This window comes from Protopterus annectens, chromosome 16.part0 (genome assembly GCF_019279795.1).
Source record: "Protopterus annectens isolate FY-2018-M chromosome 16.part0, PAN1.0, whole genome shotgun sequence".
Classification (NCBI taxonomy): Eukaryota; Metazoa; Chordata; order Ceratodontiformes; family Protopteridae; genus Protopterus; species Protopterus annectens.
Window position 1 is genome coordinate 294994221 of NC_056750.1, and position 12642 is coordinate 295006862.

General features: G+C 41.4%; 1 protein-coding gene across 1 annotated transcript in view; it reads left to right on the forward strand.

The window, feature by feature from the left end:
• The window catches only part of LOC122790588 (collagen alpha-1(XXVII) chain-like), a 1538899-nt gene that overhangs the window by 898844 nt on the left and 627413 nt on the right, over window positions 1–12642 (forward strand). The window contains exon 23 of the mRNA XM_044058114.1: window positions 3629–3682. Coding sequence (XP_043914049.1) covers window positions 3629–3682 — 54 coding nt within the window. The remainder of the gene's footprint in view (window positions 1–3628; window positions 3683–12642) is intronic.

Here is a 12642-nt window from a genome sequence, read left to right on the forward strand (position 1 = left end):
AGGAAAAGTACCTCTACAGTTGAAAATGTCATAACATCTTTCTGATAATTGAATAATGCTTCTCGAACTTTTTTTTTGCCCATGGGAAGACAAAAAAGACATGGACAGAGGAAGACCAAACTGATTCCGCAAAATCACATAGATGCTTCTAGGTGTGTCTCCCAGTGGAAATATCGGAACCTGCCAGTATGCAAGTGCAGTGAGGGTCGTGGATGAGCTGGCCACAGGACCATAAGGTAGATGACTAGGAAAGAACATGATAACTCTTTAAGCAGATCCCTTGAAGTTTGGTAAAAGATGCCAAGAAATTCAAGAATCTTAAGGGAGAGATAGATAAGAAAGTGAACTCGCTTTCCAAACCTCTCCATCATCTGAAACTCTCTGTTAGGTATGTGACTATAGGAACTTTATTACCGCCAGCACCTTTCCCTAGGTGGCTCCAACAAATAGTTGGTCCTGAACTGTTAATGCTTGGGGCGGGGGGAGAATCCTGTCAGGAGTACTGGGGGTAGGCTGAAAGGAGTCAGGACCTTTCAACGTCTGTAGTGAAATCAACTGGATAAGCTCATCTGCAATCAGAAACACTCAAAGGGGAAATAGTGGGGTGCTGAAGGGTAGTTACAGTGATTCTTCTGGGGTAGAGATTTGGGATTTTCAGTCACCTGCCTGCTCTAGTGGCTCCAGGGTGACTCCAAAGGAAACATCATCAGAGGGAAGCTTTAGAGACACTTTTTTATTGTATTCAGCATCATCTGTGACAGGATTCTGCATGGGATGTAAGTGCTTCCTCTTGCACTTCCTGTTATGAAGAACCTCTTTGGTGAAACGGGTCCAGAGTGAGGGTATCAAAAGAAAGAAGGATCAGATAGCCAGGATACCTGACATCTGGATATTCTCTGACCCCTGTGGATATGTTGGTAAACTACCAGAAAAGATGAGGTGGGGGGTTTTGGTAAGTAGGGCTCTTAATAGCCCCGAAACTGAACTTGTGAAGAAGAAATGACAGCAGAACCAAGAGGAACGACCTTAGGACCATGGATCCACCCCGCCCCGAAGAGAAAACTGCCAATGCTCTGAGGTACAGGGACAACTTTGTAAAATAGGAGTGAACACATACTTCCTAAAGTCGAACAGAGTCGGCCCCGAGAGATCTCCGGACTGTTGTAACATAAATGTTTTAATTCAGTTATCATCCGCATGTATATTTCCTTCCTGTACAGCAGAGAGCACTGTTGCTATATCATTCAGCACCAGCAACTGTACACATGCACTGTGATTTTCAAATGCGAGAGTTCTAAAAAAAATAAGTAGCTGTACAACTCAGTTTGATAGTCAAATGACATCCAGTTCTAATACATTTACAGAAAGTGGAACGGATGAAAATTGTACTGTATTTCTTCGATTTTGTTTTCAGGTTGCTTGACAGTTTTGGTTGCTTGAGTTCCAGTTAACTGAGAGTTTACTGTAATTGCATGAAGCACTGTCCTAGGCAGGGGAATGTAGGTGGGGCGTGGACAAAGTTTGTATTCAAAGGGCCAAGAGTTGATGATGGTGAAAGAAATATGCTATAACACCTTTCAGTATGTCCAGGGTGCAGGAATGAATTGCAATTTGCTCTGTGTGAGCCATTTACCAGGTTTCATAGGTGTATTTCTGCAGGAGTTGTGAGACATCTTCATACACATAGGTCATGATTATGGTTGATCTTCAGGGTTCTGGGGATTTCAGTGCCTGAGTTAGTGATTGAGACTTGTGAAATGCCCACAATCCTTTGATTATTTTAAGGTTTTAGCTTTACTCAGGTAGGTTCCATTGCTGCTTATACATTTGGGCATTCATTGGACTTAGTCTTCCAGTTTGGTATTGAAGTTTTGGTTTAATCTTCCAGTTTGGTACTAAAGACTTGAAACAAGGGACTTGCTGATGGAGTCTGTTTCCTGACTGGACAACTGCCTGTTTCACTTTAGGGTTGGTCTGTCCCTGATTTTGAAGTGGAGATAGTCAGATGTAAGGATTTGGATGTTATAAACTATGATAGTCTTTCTTTTTTTTCCCCCTTGCACAGTGACTTCTTTACCTACAACCAATCTGCTCATTCATTCCGGGATTGATAGTCAGGCATTCCCAGGCTAGGCTAGAGCCTATGGTCTGTTTGTTTCTTCCCACTTATCCCAACTGGCTCTCTGTTCTACAGCAAGGGTTGTGCACTAGGGAGCAGGCCACCTTCTCCCTGTGAAAGCACATCTTCCCCTAAGCACTTTATCTGAGCTCTGCTATTGCTGTCTTCTGAGTGGAAAGTATGGCTCCGCACATCAAATTCCTCTCAACTTCTTGTGTGACTTGCACTTGACATTGCAGATTTCACAGGCTCAAACTCACCTGCTTCCCCTAGCTGTCACTTTATGGCAAGCCATAGTCACCTCCCCTGCCCACAGGATGGCAAACTGGCAGTGGACTGTCAGCTCCCATATGCATCTGAGCCACTGATTGAACCTGGATGGATTGCTTGAGGCATAGTCTGGGCTTTATTACCTGTATTCTATGTGGCTGATGAAAGCTTTGATATTCTTAGCACTGTCATGAATCAGTTTCTTTTGATGTAGTAGTGACTGTATATAAGAAGAAGAATAATGAATTACCATGATGCAGAATAATCCAACTTTGAATGCAAGCCATATGGAGGATTATCACCCAGTCTTGAACCTTTCCTTTGTTGAGTAGGTTATTGAAATGAGGTATGTCCACTGCTTTAGTCACATTTGATATCTCATAGCTTATTGGATCCTTACCAGTCAGTTTTAGAGCTAAGCACAGTATGGAAACTATCCTCATTGGAGTGGTTAATGACCTACTGATAGTGAGAAACCAGTGTTGTTATTGTGTTTTGTTACTATTTGGTCTTTGTTGCCTTTAATATGGAGGACCATGGAATCCTAATAGGGATTCTGAGGCTGCACCTGAGGCAGTGTCCTTGAATGGTTTCCCTCTTGCCTCTAAGGACATACCTAATGTGTATGATAGCAGGTCTTAATATTTTTATGCTCCTGAATCCTGTCCTTGTATTTGTGCAATGTTTTTTTTTTTTTTGTATAAATATAAACATTGAATTGTATATACTCATAAGTGCTTATTTTATACAAAAGCCTTCTTTATGGCGTGACAGCGTTTTGTTTCCACCTTTGCCATGCTTAGATTTAAGTAATGTTTTTATCTGAACTCCCTAGTGGTCAAGTTTCTGGAGTTTTATCCCCGTATCTGTCGACATCTATGTTGTGTTATTGTGTGTTACAGTCTAGTCAAGTGTTATAACGATGAGCAGGGACCACTGGATCATTTATCTATTTGCACATTCTACTGCAGCAATGTTTTCAGTCTATGTATGTCACTTCTGATGCCTAAGTAATTATATATCTATAGACCATCATTTCAGTATGCTGTATGTGTAATGCATCATTAGAAACAAAAAATGTAATAAAAGAAAAAAGTCCAAATGAAATGTCTCTGTACCTTAAATTGCTAGTGCTCTAACAAATTTGTTAAATAATTTCACAGTTCTTTCTGACGTTTGCTCAGGTAATAGAGCAATGCACATTTAAGTACTCATTCTCTCTCTTTTTTCATCCATTAGGGTCAAGAAGGAGTAGAAGGAGAAAGAGGGAAAGCAGGGCAGCAAGGTTTGCCAGTAAGTGTTTTTTTCTGTTTCGCTTTGTTTAAGTCCCATCCCATCCATCAGGGAACAGAGAACCCTTTATACAGTATGATATGCGTATTCTAAATGATACAACAAATGAGTACTTGTTATTTTGATACAGTAAGATAATGTAACTACTATTAGTTAACAGGAGTTTTGGTATGTAGACTGAAAGTCCAAACATTTAAATGATTTAATATCTTTTTATAAGTAATCCAGACTTGAGACAACAGAGGTAATAACAAGAACAGTGTATGTTTCAGTAACTGTGAACCTTTTAGATACAGAAGAACAAAGATAGCAGCTTGGAATAAATATTGTTAGCATATACTTCACAGAGCACTCAAGTGTACTGTATCAGCTAGAATTAAACACTGAAGTCCTTAAATACTAGATACATTTGTAGTAAAAGGGAAAAGACTGATATTTCTCTGTAAAACATGCACAGCTATCATATTAGTTTTTATTTTGATGTTATTCTTTTAAACAAGTTTTCCCATTGGTTTTGTCTTGCCAGTCAGCACAATCAAAACAAATTCTGACCTTCTCACTACTTGGAGTTCTCCACTATAGCATTGCCAGTGTTATACAGTGCGAGCTACGTACACAAAACATGTATTTATGATAGGGTCAATAGTATTACATCTGCTACGGGAGCTCAGGGTATTCAGCATCATCCTAATGAAGGTAAATATTTCTCCCAGCTAAACTGTAAACTCTTGGCTGACACTGCTGAGCATTTAGTTGATCTGGAACCATTTTCATACAGAAGTTTACTCCTTTATCATTGATATTAGAGAACCGTCCTTATGTGGCCACAGTGGAACACCGTCACTTCTTTTGCTTCTTGTAAGGAATAGACCTCAGAATAATTTTTGCAGTGCCTTTTAGTCTTAACTGTTCATTGACATTCTTCAAAAATGTGAAGTTTTAATTTAATTCTCCTTTGCATTTACCTAATCATTTGATACTCAAATAATAAAATTTGTTTTCTGACATTATTTTTCTTTTTGAAGTTACTGATGGCCTGTTTCTTTATTTTTGGAACAGGAATGATAAGACATTCACAAATCTCTTTTCTACACTCATCTGGCTCTGAAAATATCCCCACAGGATAAATACCTAACCTAGTATTGGTTAACATAGTGCCCAATGTACAAATGCATCATGCATATCACGGGGGTGCTCAAAAAGCCATACTGCTTATTCAAAGTGTTAATTACCACAAGATTTTTTTTTTGGCTTTTAGCTAGTTTGATTGAATGTGTTCTTACGGATAACTGAGTTCCTTGTTGACTTAACTATTTGTGGCAGCCTACTAGGACTGGATGTGCTACCTAGCAAATGAAAAACATTTAAGGCATTTATCTCATTTTGCCAGTATCTTGCCTGATGTGGACTGTTCTTGTGATGATTCTAACCTGCATTACTCAAAGGATTAGGCCAAACAACAGGATGCTCCTTTCCTAGTTAGATTCCCTCCACCATCTATGTTCTTGACTACTTATAGGATTCCATCAGTCCTAATATGTCCTTTAATGATCTATTGCAAAAAAATGTCTCAGTGTACAGGCTTTCATAATATCCTAACTGACAAGCACAGTTTTGTGATAGCTAGATAGCAAAGTCCCCTAGAGCCAATGGACATTACCAGACAAGTTTCAAGGCACTACTCTTATGACTATGAAGAAGTATCTTCACCATTTAGGTCAGTTTTTTGAACTAACATGTCACGGCCACCTCACTGATTATCAAGATTGTGCATGGAAGATTTTTATCTGGGACCCAGGATATGAAATTCTGTTGGCTGCAAAAAAGTAATTAATAGAAAATGGAAATCAAATTTTAAGCTAACTGTATTTGAACTATTGGGTATTATAAACAAATAAAATAACTGGGAGAAGGATCTTTAAAAAAGGGAAGAATCAAATTACATAAAAATAAATGGAATTTATGGGAAAATACTTGCAGAATAATGTTAAGGAGGAGGAGGAGTGAAGTTTATGGGAAGGCAGGAATTGATTGATTTATATAATGTTGATCTGAAAGACAGAGAACATGTAATATGTGATGTGTGTAAATGGAAAACAATGTTACTATAGTTTGTTTTCTTTTCTGTTAATGTATGTGTGCTTATGTCTTAAGTGATATTTTAATAAAAGTGTTAAGTATTGTGCATTGAGGACACCATTTATCCAACCACATTGCTGCTCTGCCTCCATGCAATAATTCCACACATGTAGATCTGTGAGGTAAGAAGATTTATGTGGATCTGCCCTTGGCTTGTGCATTGCAAATAATATTGCACAACTCTCCCAAGTATTGGAAATATCTCTAGAGAAACCACTTAGAATTTACTTATTTTTCTGAGTTCAAAAACAGACAGTGTTGTTCAGGAACCTGATAATTGTAAGTACAGCTACTCATATTTGATGAAACATAGTCATTGAACAAACCAGGTCTGCTATGTCATGGTAGTGACAAGGTGCTGCTGTATTCCTTAGCAGAAATAGGTTCATAGCTTCTTAGTAAGCTTATGACAAAGGAAACTATTGAAAGTCTCAGTCACATCATCCAGTACTAGCTGGAGACTAACAATGTCCCTCATGAAGTAGATTTTGCCCACATATTCCAGACAAAAACTTATTATCCAGCCAGTAATCCAGAGTGGTATTAAAGGTTGCTGGGAAAATATTCTGCTTAATATGAATGGACATTTTTTCCAGAAATGGGTTAAGTACCTGTTTATGCCATATGGTGCTGTTGATGGAATAGTATAGGTTTAAATGTCAAGATCTGATGTTTCCTTTACCACTGGTTTTGTTTAGGTGAAGGAGTTCAAAGACTGCTGTGTCTTTCATAGCAAAGATCTCCCTTCAGGAGTCTGTGTGATACTGAGCAGAGTATCGGGTTTTAGTATACAAGGGTAGTTAAAGTATTGAGACCTGAAATGTTTATAGTGGAGAAATGTTGAAGTCTCTCAAGTTGTTCTCAGTACCTTAAGACCTACACACCAAGGGGGATATTATATTCAGTGATGTGCTTAATAAGGGATAAATAAAGTTGGACTATAACTTCTTTGATCTTTGAGGAGATACTATGAGGGATAAGTTCTGCAAGGTAGAAGAATTATCTAACCACCACAAAGGCATTGTGGCATACCTTAGCACAAGAAATCTGGACAAAGCCTAAACTAATGGGGGAACAAAGCCCCAAAAAATAGGGACAGATTTTAAATATTGCTGTCATAAATTTAGAAAGTTGATAGAATAACAGGATTTATGTTAGCATGCATTTTTTGAACGATATGAAGTCTGAACTGCAAATCTGTGTCATTATTTAGTGACGTCAGTCCTCAGTGATTTGCTAGAAAACCACAAATTTTATGAGTTATGAGGAATAGACTGAATGTACGAGGTGAAAATCTGGACATTCTGCGATAATCTGGACAGTTGAGAAGTATGCATGGTAGTCAAACGAGAGTCTCTTACTAACATAGGTACCTAAGTCCTCGATGACTGTGTCAGATTAAAGCAAAAGGTTCTTTGTGTGTTAAGCAGTGGTAATGCTAGATGTGCTAAAAAAATTATGCTGCATTTCTTGATCTTGATGGTAAGCCAGTGATTAAGACAACAAGAATATATGTGGTCTGGCTGTTTTAGAGATTTTAAGTGTCAGAATGGGATTTGATAACCACCCCAGATGTTCATCGTGTTACCCTGCTGCAGTCATCACACTTGGGTTATCCTGTCGTCAGGCAGTCCTGCAGTCGGCCGGATTTCCAAAGTCTTGGTCCGACGTCGGTTGCTGTTGCTTCATCCCTGACGTCAGTGCGCCAGGGGTACATATATTGCAACCGACGCCATTTTCTTCTGTCTTTCTTGCCGCGTGGTGCCCGAAGCAGAAGCAGTTCGCAAATGTCGGTCGGCTGACTCCTGAGATTTTCGAATTCGAGTTTCAGACCGAAGTCTTCTATAAAGCTAAGTACCCTGTTGGGGAAACTTTTCTTGCCTCAGACCGATGTCAGAAAAAGTTAACAATTGTATTTCTTGTGGGAAGCAAATACCTCATAAGGATTTTCATTCTTACTGTATACCCTGCCTAGGCCCTGATCACGACGTCACTTCTTGTCGTTTTTGTGCTAGATTTAATAAACGCACTATTAAAAGACGATTTGATTTCGCACTACACTTTTTTGGCAGCAAATTTAATTATAACATGCCGTCGGAGCTACCGATTACCGGCGTGCACAAAAAGCGCAGGGATAAGGATCGTCAGCCCAGGCCTAAGCCTGATTCCGAGGCCTCGGTTGATCTGGTCTCCGGTTCTTCGGTTATCTGTGAGGCCCCGACGCAGCCTCCGACTACCGCAGTTGAGGAACCCGAGACCGCTACGGATATTTTGATGGAATGCACTAGGCTGACACAGCCTTTCACTTCAGGCCCTACCGACGACTTACCTTCCAAGGATGCTATTTCTTCTGAAACACCTTCACTTTCTGAAGGAGTTTTCAGACCGACGACTCTTACAGTCAAAACGTTTTCTAAATCGAAAACTCCTTCCAAATCGAAAAAAGCTTCACTTCAGTCTCCTGTTCAAGGCCCTATGCCTAAGAAACAGATGCTTAAGATGGCTGAAGATCTGATTACTCTTATCAGGGGTTCCCAGCCCCCTCCTGACAAAAGGCCTAGACAAGAGGAAGAATCTGCTTCCTCTGAACAACTGTCTATTTCTTCGGATTCCTCTGAAGACCAAGACTATTCCTTCTCTCCTTATGAAGATTCTGATGCTGAGGACTCTATTCCCTCAGCTTCCCCTCCAGAAGATTACTCTTTTGGGGAAACTTTGTACACCATGAGGGAGCATTTTCACTGGGAAGGCCAGGATTACTCTGATTCCAAGAAAAGGCTCAGAGAGTTTCTTTTACTCCCCCAACACAGACCTCTAGACATCCCTCCTGTTCTGGACATTGTGGATGATGTTTATTTAGAATCCAGTTTCAACCCTGACTCTCTGCCTCCTGCCCTGGCCAAGCCTGACAGATATTACAGAGTACCTGCTTCCCATAAATTCCTTTACAAAAGCCCAGTAGTTGACCCAGAGACTATCTCCCAGGGTTCCAAGGGGGCTAAGGCTTCCATGGCTAAAAATCCAGTTCCTTCTGAGAGGGATTCAAGAGCACTAGACAGATGGGGGAAAAAGGTTTACACCTCAGCCACTTTAGCTATGAGAGCTCTAAACTGTCAATTTCATATACTTAAGTATCAGCAATTTCTGATCTCTCAGTTAAAACAAAAGATAACAACCCTTCCTCAGCAAACTGAATTGAAAGAAGTACAGGAGTTGTTGCACGCCACTGAGCAGGTGGGCAAGCATACCTTACAATGTGGGTTTGATTCCTTGGAGGCCTCCTGCAGAGCAGCGGTCACTGGATCAGTTATACATAGGCATGCCTGGTTAAAGGAGCAGAGTCTGCCTGAACATGTTAAAGCAAAACTACTAGATGCTCCTTTGCAGCAGGATGTTCTTTTTGATGTTAAAGCAGAAGAAGTTTTAAAGAAAATGGAGGATAAGGCAAAATCAATGCAGACAGTCAAAGATTTCCTACAGATACAACCCCCTCGCTTCAGCAGAAACTGGCCAACCAAAAATTGGTCCTTTCCAGCCACTGACAGGCCTCAGAGGGGTAAATACAGGTGCCCAAGGGGCAGAGGACAACCACAGGCTCAGTATAAACCTTGCCAATGGACCACTCCAACCCAGAAGGGAGGAGAAGACAGGTCTCAAGCCACCAGAAGGCAAACTCAATGACTTGCACCTCAACTGGCCAAACAAAGCTCTTTTGTCAGCCCCCGTGGGGGGAAAACTAGCATTATTTGTAGACAACTGGCACATGGTCACAAAGGACAAATGGGTCCTGGACATAATTTTACGAGGATACAGATTCCACTTTCACACTTTGCCAATAAAAAGAGGAATGCCAAACCTGCCACAAAATCAAAGGGCAGAGGCTCAAAAGCAAATTACAGCTCTCATGGCCATGAGAGCCATTCAAAGGGTACCAATCCAAGAGCAAGGCCAAGGATTTTACTCAAGACTATTCCTGGTACCCAGGAAGGAAAATGCTTGGAGACCAATTCTGGACCTTTCAATTTTAAACACTTACTTACAAGTTCCCAAATTCAAGATGCTAACTCTACAGCAGCTACTTCCCATGTTGGGCAAGGAAGCATGGCTGGTAACGTTGGACCTCAAGGAGGCATACCTGCATGTCCCTATCAGACAAAGTTGCAGAAGATACCTCCGTTTCATTGCAGGTTCAACCCATTATCAATTCTCTGCACTGCCCTTTGGCTTATCTACTGCACCCAGAGTATTCACAAAATGCCTGGCACCAGTAATTGCATACTGCAGACAAAGAGGAATTCAAATATACCCATACCTGGACGACTGCCTCATCCAAGCAGAAAGAAAAGACATTCTCATACAACATCTGGCTTTTGTGAAGCATCTACTAAATTGCCTAGGGTGCACAGTAAACGAACAGAAATCAAAACTAGTACCCTCACAAAAAATGACATTCCTGGGTGCCAGCTTGGACACAACGGCCCAGAAGGCTTATCTTACACCAGACAAGCAATTACAACTGACTCAATACTTCAAGACAATGGCAACAAAGACCCAATTAATTGCAAGAAAAATTCTGCAGGCTTTGGGTTTCATGGCATCTTGCATTCTGATAATACCATTTGCAAAAATGCATATGAGGAAATTACAATGGTTCCTAAAAAGCGTATGGTCTCAACACAGCCACAGCTTAGACACAGTGATATCTCTCATTCCCTGCCTTCAACAGGAATTTCTCTGGTGGGCACAGGCATGTCACCTCAACAAGGGTCAGCCTTTCACCTTGCCCCCACCCAGGCAAACTATCACAACAGATGCTTCAGACTACGCCTGGGGGGCTCACATGGCAGGGAAATGCATTCAAGGCCTATGGACTGCAGAACAAAGAAAACTGCACATAAACCAAAAAGAGATGCTTGCTGTACAGAAAGCTCTGACAGCCTTCAAGAATCTACTACAGCCTGGACAACTGGCAATAAAGACGGACAACACCACAGTAATGTGGTACATAAACAAACAAGGGGGCACACATTCCTACCCTCTTTGCAGGCAAGCAATAATCTTATGGAACACAGCTCTGACCTACCAAGTTCAGTTACAAGCTCACTTCCTGCCAGGACAGAAAAACACATTGGCAGACGACCTAAGCAGAAACATCAAAGATCCCCACGAGTGGAAGCTAGACCCACAAATATTTGCAATGATAACTCAAAGATGGGGCCTACCAAATATAGACCTGTTTGCCAGTCCTCAAAACTACCAGCTGACAAAATTTTGTACAAGGACATTCCACCAACAAGCATGAAAAGTGGATGCTCTCTCCTTCAGTTGGAAGAACCTGATAGCATATGCCTTTCCTCCATTACCTCTTCTCACAAAGGTACTTTTGAAGGTCAAAAAGGAGAAACCTCGAATGATCCTCATAGCCCCAGACTGGCCACGCCAGCACTGGTACCCACTACTGAAGAATATGGCTCACAGCCCACCATGGATATTGCCTCAAATACCTCATTTGCTCACACAGCAAGACAAGCAGATTCTACACAGCCAGATCAAAACCTTAAACCTGGCGGCATGGCAAATCAATTAAGTAGCCAACCAGCTCCTCTTTCTCAAACAGTACTGGATGTTATTCTAGAAGCCAGGAGGCCAAGCACCAGGAAGGCTTACTCGGACAAATGGAAAAGGTTTTCTGCTTGGAACCAAGCTAAAGGTCTAGATACAACTCAGCCTCATATGCCTCACATTCTGCAGTATTTAGCTGAGATGTTACATAAAGGACTTTCCTTCTCCTCAATTAAAATCCATGCTGCAGCTATTTCAGCTCACTACGACACGAATCCACCTTTATTTTCAAACCCACTCCTAAGGCAGTTCCTCAGAGGGGCAAAAAACATTAGACCACCTAGAAGAGCTCCTACGCCTACATGGGACCTCAACTTTGTTCTAGAAAAGCTAACATTACCTCCCTTTGAACCAGCTTTTTCTGCAGACCTTCAGTTCCTATCTTGGAAGACTGCCTTGCTCCTGGCAATAACTTCTGCTAGGAGAGTTTCAGAATTACAGGCACTTATGGCAGTGGAACCTTTCCTCATTTTTCATCAAGACAGAGTCTCTCTACGAACTAATCCTTCCTTCATGCCTAAGGTGGTTTCCAGCGTAGCTTTAAATCAAACCATCCATCTACCCACCTTCTTCCCCAATCCACAGAACAAAGGTGAGAGACTCTTACATTCCTTGGACATTCACAGGCAGCTTCGATATTACTTGTATAAGACTAAGGCTTTCAGAAAAACTGACCAGCTCTTTGTTTCCTATGCTACAGCTTCTCAAGGGAAGGCCATTTCCAAGCAAACTATTTCTAAATGGAGAGGCCATTGCATACGATTCTGCTATACCCATCATGGGAAACCAGTTCCTCCTACCATTAGGTCCCACTCTACCAGGGCTACAGCTACCTCTACAGCCTTTCTCAGAGGGGTTCCTACCAAGGACATTTTAGAAGCTACTACTTGGAGTTCTGTACACACCTTCACCAAACACTATCACTTGCCTCTTTACTCTAAGTCCAGGGCAGGTTTCGCCACAGCAGTCCTGCAGGGGCTCATTGACTCCTCTAACCTTCTCTAATGCCTCCACCCTACCTTAGCTTTTGGACTCAACCCAAGTGTGATGACTGCAGCAGGGTAACACAATGAACATAGTACAGTTTTGTACCTACCATAAATGTAGATGTTCGAGTGTTCACCCTGCTGCAGTCCAGGTTACCCTCCCTCCAACCCCTCTGATTTACTGGCTAAACCTCTGCTATGCCTTACTGATGT